We start from the raw sequence: 12,281 nt of genomic DNA on the forward strand, positions 1-12,281 counted from the left end.
CTGAGCCCTGGCTGGGGAGATGCTGGGCGCTGGGCACAGCCGGCGGCGAGGGCAGCATGGCCGGCGGCCGCGGGGCAGCCGGCAGCACCCTGGGCACTGCTGGTAACCGCCGGCCCCTGACAGGAAGCATCGGCCCATGAAATTCTCCGCATTCTTTGGCTTCCCCGCGTCTGTTTTCTGAACACGCTTAATAAACTGGCAACCGGCTGGCACGCTGCCGACCCGCTCCCCACCTCGGCGGGCTCCGCTCTCTTCCCTAGGCTCCCTCCAGCGCTCTCAGGGCTCTTCTCCCCGCCCAGGCCCGGACCCCAGATGTGCCGCAGAAGCCGCAGCCACCCAGATGTGCCATAGCCCCCAAACCACAGGCAGGATGGGCCCGAGGGCCCCCAAACACGTGTGTCCAGATGAGTTTTGCCGGGCACAGCCCCTCGAGGGAACCGGGCTGGGCTGTGGATGCCCAAACCGCCCCCGAGCATCCTCAGAGCAGGGACTTGGCCCTTCTGCCCAGCCGCATCGATCCGCATCGCTGGGACGCAGAGGGATTCACTCACGTAAATAAGACGCTTGTCAACGCTGAGCCACGAGGCTCTGCATTAACGCCATGTCCGTAAAACCCGGCCACGGAAATTACCGCTGCAAAAGCCCCGGGCTGCATCCCCCCCATCCAAAATGGATCCAGGAAAGGGTGGTGTATGGTGCCCACGCCGGCATCTCGCTCCCAGCCCGGCCCTGAGCACCCGCCGCACCGCACCACAGCCGGGCTGGGAATGGAGGCGGTGGAAGTAAATGGCCACGGGGAACGGCACCCCAGAGCCCTCCCTCGCGCGGCCGAATCCGGCCCTGAGTGGCCCCCGCTCCACTTTGCCGGCCTCGCTCAGGCTTTAAGAGAGATGCTGGAGCACGGTGCGGCCCCGTAATGTGCTGCGGGCACGGCCTGAGTGCCCGGCGAGGCGTTTTATGGGTGAGCGAGCTTTTCCCACGTCCGGGCAGCGCCATTAGCACGCGGCCACGCCGTGGGGCAGGAGGATGCCGGGGCAGGGGGTGCCGTGGGTGCTTCTGGAGCCCTTTGTTCCCACGGCCGTCCCTAGCCGGAGCACCGGCCACTGCCCGGAACGGCGGATGGCAGGAAGGCAGCAGTGGCGGTGTCCCTCGAGGGACGCCGCGGCCACCGCAGAGCTCTCGCTGGGCGCTGGGCAGGGCTTGGCCCCACGGCAGCTGGAAACAAGCAGCTCCCCGGCCCGCAGCGCGCTGGGGAGAGTAGCCAAGAGGGGTGACTGCTAGCCCAAGGGCTGGCCGGGGCCAGCCCCGGTTCAGGCGATGCTTGCCCCACTCCCCCCTGCTCAGGGTCCCCCACCTTGCAGCCCCCCGCACCAGCCCAGGCCCGCGCAGCCTCCGTCCCTGCAGCGGGCAGGGACACACGGGGCAGCGGCCGGTCCCCTGAACCAGGCGCTGCGGCAGCGGGCGAGGTCGGAGACCGCCGCCCCCCGCCCCGGAACGGGCCTGATCCCCGCGGCCGGGCAGCGCCCCCCGGCCCCCCACGTGCAGCACGGCTATGGGGAGGCACGGCGCCTTTAAGAGCCCCGTGGCGCCAATTCCGCCCCACGTGACCCCTCCCGGCCGCCGGTGGGCGGTGCTGCGGCCGCGCGGGTTCCCGCCAAGAGCGGAGGCTTTGGCGCGCGCGGTAGCGGGGACACGTGTCGGCGCGCCGGGACCGCCACCGGGACCAGGACCGCCACCGCCATGGCCCAGCTCCGCCTCACCGACTTCTTCGGCCGCACGAAGGCGGCCACCGGAGCCCCGGCCAAGCGCGGCGGCGGCCGCCGGCTGAAGGCGGCCCTTGCCGGTCCCCCGGTGCCCCGGGAGGCGGAGGAGGACGGTGCCCCGGCGGGACTCAGCGCCCACCCGCCGCCGCTGCCCGGCTCGCCGCGCACCCCGGCCCGCGGTGGCTCCCCGGCGGTGCGGGGGCTGGCGGGCAGGAAGCGGAGCCGCCGTGAGATGGAAGCGGAGCCGCCGGCCGGGGCCCGGCCCGGGGAGCCGAACGGGAAGTCGGCGCGGAAGAGGCTGGAGCTGCACCGGGATGCGGAGCCGGGGCCGCCGGCCGCGGTAGGGAGCTGCCGGGTCGGGGATGCTCAGCCCCCCCCGCACCGGGCTGCAGCCTTGAAACGGGGAGGGGGAGGGGGACACCGTAAAACCGGGGCGCCGTCCCCGGAGCAGAGCCCCCAAAAGGCTTGACCCCCTCCCCAGTGCAGGCCTCCCCCCCCCCTTTGCCCCCCCTTCTCCTGATGCAGACGCCCCCCCCGAGGTTGTCCCCTGTCCTTAGCGCAGACCCCCCTATGGCTTTGCCCCTCACCAGTGCAACACCGTGGGGGGAGATACCGGGGGGGTGGTGGGACACCGGGGAGGGGGTGTCCCGGGGAGGGGGTGTCCCGGGGGGTGAGTGCCCTGTATGTGCCCGGGCAGCCTCTAACGCTCCTCTGCTCTCTCACAGGCCACCAGCCCCTCGCCTCTGGCCACTGCTCGGCCCCCGACACCGCCCTCGCTGGACCTGGCAGCGGACCCCCCAGCCAGCACCACCCGCTCCCCCGGCCGGGGGCAGGATGGGGGGACGCAGCCCAGCACAGCCCCCCCAGGGACAACCAGGCGCTTGCAGCGGGTACGAGACCAGTCCGGCTTTCTGCTCCCATTTTTTGTGTTTCTTGCCGTGTGCGAGCCCTGCTCTGACCCTGTGCCCCCTCCCCACCCAGGAGGACCTGGCCGGGCTGCGGTGCCGGTTGCAGAGGGTGAAGGCGCTGGCCCAACTGGCCCAGTTGCCACCAGTCCCCGCCGGGGCCAGCCCTGACCTGCGGAGCCGCTTGGAGCAAGTGCGGCAACTGGAGCTGAGGATCCGTGAGAAGAAAGCGGGAAGCGGAGCCACGCCAGGAGCGCAGCCATCCGGGGACACCAAGGCGTCAGCTCCTGCGGCAGAGGCCGGGTGAGGAGCAGTTTCGAGGGGTAACCGGGGTGTCCCGGTGGCTGCCGCAGCCCTCTTCCGCTGCTCAGCCCCACAGGGGTTTTGGAGGGGTCTTCCTGCCCCTGTGAGGGGGGTGTGGGGGCTCTGTGGGAGCACTGGACTGGTCCCACTGCACGGAGAGGGCTTCTCTGAGCGTGGTCCAAGCCACGCTGGCTCTGCCATGAGCATTGGGGCATCCACGTCCCCAGGATGGGTGATGTGACCCAGGTACTGGCACAGGTTGCTCAGAGAGGGGTTTGGGGATGGAGGGAGGAGAGGGGTCTCCCCTAACTGGGGTGGGCACGCAGCTCCCAGGCTCTGAGGTCAGTCCTGTTGGCAGTGGGACCCCCGTCCTGGCCAGTCCCGGTCCCCGGCTGCACCCTTGGTGCCATCCCAGCGCTGCGGCTGCTGTGTGCGGGGGACCCTGACCCCCCTCTTCTCCCGGCAGCGAGAAGGCCCCCGCGTACCAGCGGTTCCACACCCTCGCACAGGACCTGCCCCCGGGGCTGACGCTGCCCTACAAGTTCAAGGTGCTGGCGGAGATGTTCCGCAGCGTGGACACCATCGCCGGGATGCTCTTCAACCGCGCCGAGACCATCACCTTCGCGAAGGTCAAGCAGGGGGTGCAGGACTTGATGCGCAAGTAAGTGGGCAGCGGCGGGCAGCCCATTTCGGGGTCCCAGCTGAAGCTGTCAGGGTGACGCCCTGGTGTTAAGCCCTTGGGGTTCCTGACCTCTCCGGGTGCTGTTGCAGGCAGTTTGAGGAGCGGCACGTGGGGCAGATCAAGGCGGTATACCCCACTTCGTACAGGCTGCGCCAGGAGAAGAACATCCCCACCTTTGGCAATGGCGTGAAGAAATCTGACTACCAGCTCACGCTGGAGCCGGTGCTGGGGGAAGGTACGTATGGCTCGGGGGGAACCCCGAGAGCTGGGGCGCGCTCGGTCCTGGCTGGGATCCCTGAATCCCCAGGGATGCTCTCTGCTTGGTCCATTAGATAATCATCTGATGCATAAGGGCCTGAGCGTGTTGAAGTGGAAAACCACTTTTGGGGCGAGTGGGAGGATGATAGGGCAGTGATTCTTGCAGCGACTCAGCCCCGCGGCGGGGCTCTGATCCTGTCCTTCCCGACGCTCCTGAGGTTTGGGAGCGAGGTTGCCACGCTTTGCCGAGGTGCCGCGGGTGACGCTCGTGTCTCTGCTTGCAGAGGAGAAAGTGGACGGCCGCCCGCACTTGTCGGCGTCGCGCTTGCTGGAGCGCAGGAAGGAGTTCAACCGCAACCTGGTGAACATCGTCAAGCAGCACCACAAGGTGAGGCCCCCCCCCCCCGGCACCCTCTGCTTTTGGGGTCTGGGGTCGCTCTGGTCACTGGCTAGAGAAGCGGGTGGAAGGAGCGGGCTGGCATCCAGGCTGAAGGACGTCGCTGGTTCCTGTGGGATGCTCTTGGCAGGCAGGTGTGGGTGGGGAGGATGGCAGCTGGAATCTCTCCTGGCTCTGAATTTCCTCCAAGCCAGCTGCCACGCATTGCTAAACCGCGCTGGGAGTGCGGGGCGATGGCCGGCTCCCCCATACCCGGCCCGCAGGTGCTGTGATGCAGCTCTCGCCCCTCTCCAGGCGTTCCTGGCCGCCCTCAGCCCTCCCATGGTGGTGCCGGAGGAGAAGCTGACCCGCTGGCATCCCCGCTTCAACGTGGACGAGGTGCCGGACATCAGCCCGGCGGAGCTGCCGCAGCCGCCCCAGGAGGACAGGCTCACCACGGCCCAGGAGGTGCTGAGCACGGCTCGGGGGATGCTGACCCCCAAGGTGAGTTGGGACCAGGGTCTGGCTCCGTCGGTGGCTGGAGCCGTCTCTCTGGGAAGACATTACCGGATAGGGGTCGGGAAGGATCGTTTTGGAGCCACCGGACTCGGAGCACTGTTAAGACGTAGGCAGGTGGGAACGCACGCCTGGCTGTTAACCGCTGCAGGTTGTGGTGTAGGACTGGCTTCAGGCTAGAGGAGCCATCGGTACTGACTTTGGGGCTGGGAGAGGAGATGGAGCACCCCAAGCTGTCCTCTGCGCAGGCAGGGATGGGTCGGGAGCGCTGGGCTGCAGGGTGGTGGTGGGGGCGGTGGAGGGGAAACTTCTCCTTCCCCCAGCGCGAGCGGCTCCCAGCTGTAACCCAACTCCTCCTCTCTCTTCCACATGAGCAGATGGAAAAAGCTCTTGCCAACCTGGCCTTAAGAACCGCTGAAGCCGGTGCGGGGGAACCGGTGGTTTCCAAAGCACCGTCCCCTGCCAGCACCTCCAGTGCTCTGAAGGGGGTGTCCCAGGCCCTGCTCGAGAGGGTGAGTAATTCAGTCCTGGCCGTAACGCCGGTGCCGGGGGGGGAACGACTTGCCTGTGTCTCACCCCATCTTCTCCGCTCCCCAAGATCCGGGCAAAGGAGGCGCAGAAGCTGCAGGCGCTGATGACGCGGGACCCGCGGCAGGAGGAGCGGCTCGCCATGCTGGGGCGGCTGCCGGCCATGGCCCGTATCCTGCGCAACGTCTTCGTGGCCGAGAAGAAGCAGGCGCTGACCATGGAGGTGGCTTGTGCCCGCATGGCCGACAGCTACGACGTGCAGATGCCTCCCGGTAAGAAAGACGGACGGACAGACGTCTCCTCGCCGGCGCGGGAGGGTCTTTGCAGGGGGAAGGGGCTGGGGAGCTGAGCTCTGACCCGGCGGCTGCCGCTCCTTTTTGCAGGCGAGATGGAGAAGCACTTGCGCCTCTTCGCAGAGCTGCTGCCCGACTGGGTGGGGATCCACGCCATCAGGACGGACACCTACATCAAACTGGACAAAGGGAAGGACCTCAGCCTCGTCGTGGAGAGGCTCACCAAGGCGGCAAAGGAGGCAGAAGCCCTCTGAGCCCCTCAAGGGTCGAGGCTTCCCCCCTGCAATCTCCTCTAAATGTAGCAAATCCCGACTGTGCCCCGGGATCTGATGTGGGCTGATGGGAAGCTCATCCTCAGGGATGTTTGAGGAAGAGCAAAACGCCTTAAATTAACCGATTCCTCTGCCAGGGTGTGTGAGGACCGTAGCTCCCCTAACCCTGGAGCTGAAAGCGGGCAGTCCTGCGTCCTGGGGTGACGATGCAAGCGGTGGAGGGGAGCGAGTAACCTCTTCTTGGCTTTGATGTGTTCTCCTGACAGTTTGATGCAGGAGGTTTCTTCCTTTAACCGGGCCCTGGTGGGGTGGAGGCAGGACTGGGCAGGGTGAGAGGATGACAGGCACGAAGGAGTGAGAGAAGAAGTGCAAATCGATGTTTTTTGGAGCTCTGGGCCTCGTTCTGTTTTTAAGGGAGGGGAAAACGCATTTCCAGTGCTCGCTGGAAACAACTACAGGACTTGTCAAAACATATTTGTATTAAATGTTTTAAATATAGCTGACTTGTGTTAACCCAGCGCTCTTCCTCCGTGAGGTGCCTGTCTGCGCCGTGTTAGCACCGCGGTTCTCCATGGCAATTGGCGCCGGCCGGCACACGCAGGGAAGGGCTGGGTCGTCATCCAGCTCCTGGAGAAAGACTTACTGGAAAAAGTGAGCGTGGGTTCGCAGGGAACTGAATGCAGCTTTTGTAAATAGGGACTGCGGAGCGGCTCCCGCCGGGATGGGAGCAGGCAGGGCTGGCGGTGGGTGCGGGGGGGGGCTTTTTCCCAGGGGGAAACCCAGGCCACTCGGCTGAAGGGGCTTGGGAAGCAGGACAAAGAGGGTGCTGATGGCTGCAGAGGTGCCAGCCTGGCCCAGCACCCAGGTCAGGTCAGCGCTTGCTGCAGGACGGGCAGCGTGGGCGCAGGGGAGGAGGTGGGAGCTGCCCCTGCCCAGCGCTGTGTCGGGCACGCCTCGCACCACTTTCCGAGCCAAAATCGGCTCGTTTTAGCATGGGGCATCAAGGACTGGCACAGAAGGGTGACTCCTTCATCCCTCTGGGCGGCGGACTGGGCTGGTCCAGGGAAGCTTCCCCACCTGATGCACCGGTCTCCGAGGCTCAATCTTGGTGATCCCAGTAGCGCTGATGAGGATGCAGGCAGGCCCTCCTCCTCCTCTTCCTCCACCAGGACCCTGCATGCTGTCATGCAGGCCAGTTGGCCAGCACTGCTGGCAGGAGGTGGCCCCATTTCCAGGGAGGAGGGTTTAAACCCAGGGCGGAGGCTGGAGGGATGCACAGGGCCGGGCTATCGGCTGGGCTGAAGGGACCTCACCGCAGTGGAGAGGAGCTGGTTTCGAGAAGAGCTGGTTTTGGCAGCCTGGCAGGCACGCGTGGGCCCCGGGGGAGCTCGCAGCTCCCGTTCAGCTGCTTGGGACAAAAACCTTCTTGCCTGGCAGCCACCCCTGCACAGCCTCGTCTCTACAAGCAATTACATCAACGGTTGCTCGCAGCCCGGCCGAGGTGAAGGCACCGTCCCCGGGTTCCCTGATGTCACCCCTTGGCCCCGCACGCGGCCAGTTCTGGCACCAGCAGGGCTTATGCTCGCTTCCACAGCACGCAGCTGCTTTCCACGGCTCTTCGGAGTGGAACTAATTTTTCCCTTCTCTACCTCGCAGCAGGGACCCTCTCCTTGTGCCAAGTATGTGTGCGAGGCGCTGCCTCCCTTGGCTCCGCGCAGGGGCTGGCTGCGAAAACAAGTGCCCTGGGGTAGGTTTCTCCCAGGGGAACGGTGTTTCTCAGCAGAAACTGAGCAGCCACTGAAGTGGCTTTTCAGGAAAGGGTGATAAAAATAGCCATAATAGCCTTTACAAGTGTAAGGGCTGGGTGTGCGGATTCCCCACGCACCGGGTGGGGAAGGTGAGCTGAGCTGCGGGGGCTTGGTCTATGCTCCCACTGGCACTGGGTGCTTCCAGTGCAACCCAGCAGGACCAGCCTGGGTACCCCCCCTCCAGCTAGAGGTTGGTGCCAGGCACAGAGAAAAGATACCTGACCTGCTCGGTCCTGGCAAGCGATTCCTTCCAAGCGTTTGGGGTGGCAAGGAGGAGCCGACACCACAGCTTTGCTCTCCACTGACAGCCTGGGTTTGGAGGAAGATGCTCACAAGGGTAATTAATGGCTTCAGCTACTGCAAGAACAGCTCTGAGACAGTTTAGAAAAAATAAAAATAAGTCAACATTTATTTTACCAGTGAGTTCAGCCCCTGCTAGGACAGGGACACAGTCCCTAATGTTTTCAGGCATGTGAAAGTCTTGGCACATGGGGTTTTAGCTACTCCTGTGACCAAACTGAACCATGCTCTATCCAGGGAGCATCTCCAAAGCCCACATCATCTATCACACAACCTGGGCGAGACTGCCGGAGCTCGGCTGCAAGCATAACACCTTTTCTTTCTTTCCTGTGGCCTTCTCTAACACCAAACATACCAACAAGAACGGGCTCCAAACTGGCGTCGTCCTTTCACCGTCCTGATGCCCCAGGAACACAGCAGAGGGGAGTCAGCAGCAAAGGGAGTCAGAAACAGAGGGAGTCAGATATGTGGCAGCAGATGGGGAATCCGTGCTAAACAAAAGCCGCCAGCCCTGGCTGTGCTGCAGGCTTTGGTGGGGGCCAGCGCTGCTGGACAAAAGGCAGGCGAACAGCCCTGAGCACACGCACGGCGCCCTTCCTCACTGCCCAGCTGTGTGCTGCTCCTCACGATGTAGATTGCTCCTAGTTTTGCAAAATCCACTGCTAAGAACTACCCTGGACCGAGGGAACGCGGACAGCTTCCTGTGATCCCAAGGGAAGGAGACCATGAGCCAAGCTGCAAGGTGACATGGTGTTTGAGCTCATCTACGCCAGCAACCTCCGTTGCGTTGGCAGTGGCTGCCTCTTGATGTCAGGACACAGGGCTGGGCAGGCACTTAATTCTCCTGAACAAGCACTACCTTAATGTAAGAGCAACCTATTCTGGTGTGAGCAACAGACCATCCCCTAAGGTTAAATCCAGAGGGATTTATCCCTTAGACAAATAATCACTTTTTGCCCACCTGCTGGGTTTCTTTGGCAAACTTTTAACAGGTTCCTAGGAGGCTGGCCAGGCAGGGCTCAACCGAAAAGGAACGCTGGCCCCCCCTAAGCTGTCAGACCCCTCCTGCCACAGCAGCAGTATTCTCACTTCAGTCTCCTAAAAAACCACAACTATTCAGTGAAGCTGCATCTTGGTCTCCATCCCCAAAAACAGGCTGTTCCTTCTTCCCGGAAGGATGAACTCCAAAAAGGATCCTTACACTCAACACACCTTCACCTGTGGCTTGGAAAATAAATAGGACTTTCGATTGTATAGCATCTGGCCAGGATCAAAATTGTAGGTTTCCCCCCCCGCCCACCCCCTCGTGACATCAAAAGTCACTGACTAAAGCCCCAAACTCGTGCACAGCTCAGGGTGTGCATTCCCTTCTCCCGGCTCCTCCTCAGTCATACTGCAGCAGAGAGTAGAAAGGGATGGACCTGAGCTTTTCCGACCCTTTCAGGAGTTTTAACTCTATGATCACCAGGCACTCCAGGACTTCAGCCTTCAGCCTCTTCATCAGCTCGCAGGCTGCACACATGGTACCTGCGTGACACAGGGGTTGAGCAGAAAGATGGTCACTCAAGGAGCAGTGCCGAGGTAAGCTTCAAACCCCACGGCCGCTCCTGTGTCACCAGCGCGCGCGTAGGTGGGTTACACGTGCGCTTAACGCCATCTGCTTCTCTCACCTCCAGTTGCAAGCAGGTCATCTACAATAACTACTTTTTGTCCCGGTTCCACGGCATCACTCTGGATTTCAAGTTCAGCCTGCGGGGTGGAAAGAGGAGCTTCATTTTAGCCTTGCCTTACAGAGAAACGCTTCACAAACTGCTAACATAGTGGAATGCAGACAAGTCTTCAGCAAGATCAACCTTAACACTCAGCACTTAAAACCCCAAAAAACACATACTCCAGCTAGAGGGGAGTGCCACGGAAATATATAGCAGGTTAGGTGATTGCTGGGCCAACCCTCTGGCACGTCAAGATCCTGAACGTTCATCAAGTAAGTTATGGTCCCATCGTGAAACCTTATCCCGAAGCAGTTCTCCAGTGGGGAAAATCTCCTGTAATGCACTGTGCTGGAGCGCTCTGCCTTGACAGCACCGCCAAGCCAGATCCAAACCGTCACAGGCACATCCTGTGTCAGATGAACTTGTCCCATGCAGGGGTTGGCCCAAACAATCCTCATAAATAACGCCTAGGTTTGGTGTTTCTGCTGCCGGTCCCCGGCTGCCGTTAGTTACCAGCGGTAGTGTGTTATTAGGCTTAAACCTCTGCTCTTTAATCAGACAGGCTGTGGTGTTACGAGGTGAGCACTCCGTTTTGAAGCCATGCAATAAAGGCATTTACTTATAGCACTTACTGGAAGAGTGGGAAACACACTCCACGTTCATGCCCCTGAATTCAAGCCAAAGAAAGCGATTTAGCACCAAATCTTATCACCTCCCACAAAAATCACCGCGTGGGTCACCGACACGAGCCACGTGTCCGTGGCGTGGGGAGGGAGCTGCTGTGCCGGGGCACAGGTAAGCTCAACGCCGCTCCTGAAGCTTGTGCCGTGCCAGGCTGCCTGCGGCATCAGCACTGGCTGCGAAACCCAGCTTGGGGACCACCCCCTTGGTATCATCCCCCCGTCCCCTCGCTGACACCCCCCGGCCCTCCATCAACCAGCCCGGAAACCCTCTTCTCCTCCCCAGGCATTACCTTGCCGTACTCGAGGGCATAGGAGACCGACTCGGTCGGACCGGGAAGCTTCCCCTTTTTCCGTATCAGCACGAAGCCGATCCCCAATCTCTGAGCCAGGGGGGGGCCTATGAGGAAGCCGCGGGAGTCCAGGCCTGGGGCGGGGAGCAGAGCAGGACGAATACTCAGAACAGAGCCATATGACTGGGGGTGTCTTTACACGACACCCTAGGTTTATCCTCCCGCGTTCAGGGGGGTGTATAGAAGCAATTTGCTCTTATAGTCATTTCTGTGGCTTAAAAACCCACCCCACGCCCCTGCGCTGCCCGTGTTCGCCAAGACGTGGTGCTGACAGGCTTCGGGGCACCGCATCGATCCCCCCAAGAGCCCATTTTGCCTCCGTCTAGCTCTCCTTCTTAGAGATAAGCTCAGCGAAGCCCCCGTATCAGTTCGGCCACGCAGCCAGGGACTTTGTCCCGCCGGTGGACAGACTTCGGTTATCACGAGGCACTTGGACTGGGTTTGGTCTAGACTCCTCGAACTTTGAGCTATCGCCCAGCCCAGGCAGTGCCTTCCTAAGCACTTCCATTCTCAGCCTCTTTCAAAGGCGTGTGGCAACACGTTATCCCCGCAAAGGCTGTTTCTGTTGGCTTGGAAAGGCCCCCTGAGAAGGAAAACACGCTGGAAGAGCGTCTGCCTGCGGTGGGGACTGTGCGAGAGCTTATGGGCACACCTGTAAGACTTTACCTCAAGACTTTCAGCGCTCCCTGACTCTTTTAACGATGAAAGCAATGAATTACGAAATTGGCACCGAAGTATCATCAGATGGCGTCTGCCACATCCAAACCCAGGAAGCTACAGGAGGGAGTTAAGGGTATAACCTGTGCCGGTGTTACCGTACGATAGAGGCCAACATTCGGGTGATTGTAACGTCCAAGGGCTGGAGAATTTGCCGCCCCACTAGCAGAGGGTCTCCCCACGCCTCCCGCCCGGGCAGCCCCAGGACACGATGCTCCGCGCTGCCCTCAGCGATGCTTCAGCCAACACCCACCTGCGATAAAGTCGATTTGGGGGAAAGATGCCCTCAAATGATCTTCCAGAAGATCAATCAAAGTCCGGAAAGCTGCAGGATCCTTCAGCAAGGGGCTGATGTCGCTGCAAAGAGAGGGAGAGCAGTTAGCTAGCTGCGGGGGCTGGGCCGGCTCCCGGCCGGGGGGTGCGGGTCCCGCCCTGTGCTGCGGGAGCGGGGAAGGGGAAGGGGAAGGGGAAGGGGAAGGGGAAGGGGAAGGGCAAGGGGAAGGGCAAGGGGAAGGGCAAGGGCAAGGGGAAGGGGAAGGGCAAGGGGAAGGGGAAGGGGAAGGGCAAGGGGAAGGGGAAGGGCAAGGGGAAGGGGAAGGGGAAGGAGGGCAGCGGGGAGGGGAGCCGGCAGCGAGCCCCCGGCCCGGCCCGGCCCCGCCCGCACCGGAAGAGCACGCCGGGCACCGGGAAGTCGGGGAAGGGCCGCACCCGGTCGCGGACCCGCCGCAACCGTTCCTCGCTCATGGCGGCCCCGCTCTGCGCAGCACCGGACGGGCGGGGCTCTGGGCGGGGGGCGGCCCTGCGCCGCCTCCCGG

The 12,281-nt window shown here is 62.6% G+C and overlaps 2 protein-coding genes across 4 annotated transcripts; one reads left to right on the forward strand and one right to left on the reverse strand.

Moving 5' to 3' along the window:
- Positions 1-1,740: 1,740 nt before the first annotated feature.
- CDT1 (chromatin licensing and DNA replication factor 1) lies at positions 1,741-6,310 on the forward strand. Its single transcript, XM_059825000.1, has 10 exons — positions 1,741-2,103; positions 2,489-2,653; positions 2,745-2,971; positions 3,438-3,632; positions 3,743-3,888; positions 4,196-4,299; positions 4,603-4,791; positions 5,181-5,315; positions 5,402-5,603; positions 5,715-6,310. Exons 1-10 carry the CDS (start codon positions 1,741-1,743, stop codon positions 5,876-5,878), a joined length of 1,890 nt encoding a protein of 629 aa, XP_059680983.1. The 3' UTR covers positions 5,879-6,310.
- Positions 6,311-9,316: 3,006 nt separating this feature from the next.
- On the reverse strand, positions 9,317-12,210 carry APRT (adenine phosphoribosyltransferase). 3 transcript variants are annotated; one of them, XM_059824896.1, is made up of 5 exons: positions 12,131-12,210; positions 11,720-11,823; positions 10,690-10,823; positions 9,675-9,753; positions 9,317-9,531 (listed from the first exon to the last, which is right to left on the reverse strand). In XM_059824896.1, the coding sequence occupies exons 1-5, from the start codon at positions 12,208-12,210 to the stop codon at positions 9,389-9,391; spliced, it is 540 nt and encodes a 179-aa protein (XP_059680879.1). In that variant the 3' UTR covers positions 9,317-9,388. The 3 variants fall into 3 exon arrangements, 2 of the variants coding, with proteins under 2 accessions (XP_059680879.1, XP_059680880.1); XM_059824897.1 differs by having other exon boundaries at positions 9,317-9,441; positions 9,666-9,753; XR_009484308.1 differs by lacking the exons at positions 9,317-9,531; positions 11,720-11,823; positions 12,131-12,210 and adding an exon at positions 10,349-10,383 and having other exon boundaries at positions 9,714-9,753; positions 10,690-10,729.
- Between the last annotated feature and the right edge of the window lie 71 nt (positions 12,211-12,281).

This window comes from Gavia stellata, chromosome 15, assembly GCF_030936135.1.
Source record: "Gavia stellata isolate bGavSte3 chromosome 15, bGavSte3.hap2, whole genome shotgun sequence".
NCBI lineage: Eukaryota > Metazoa > Chordata > Aves > Gaviiformes > Gaviidae > Gavia > Gavia stellata.

Bases quoted from the DNA above. Each gene is read 5' to 3' on its own strand.
- CDT1 (XM_059825000.1), top strand. From the start codon at position 1,741: ATGGCCCAGCTCCGCCTCACCGACTTCTTCGGCCGCACGAAGGCGGCC. The intron at 3,889-4,195 runs GTACGTATGGCT...CTCTGCTTGCAG, and splicing joins GGAGCCGGTGCTGGGGGAAG to AGGAGAAAGTGGACGGCCGC. The intron at 5,604-5,714 runs GTAAGAAAGACG...TCCTTTTTGCAG, and splicing joins CGACGTGCAGATGCCTCCCG to GCGAGATGGAGAAGCACTTG.
- APRT (XM_059824896.1), bottom strand. From the start codon at position 12,210: ATGAGCGAGGAACGGTTGCGGCGGGTCCGCGACCGGGTGCGGCCCTTC. The intron at 11,824-12,130 runs GTGCGGGCGGGG...CTCTCTTTGCAG, and splicing joins GTGCCCGGCGTGCTCTTCCG to CGACATCAGCCCCTTGCTGA. The intron at 10,824-11,719 runs GTGGGTGTTGGC...TCCCCGCCCCAG, and splicing joins CCAAATCGACTTTATCGCAG to GCCTGGACTCCCGCGGCTTC.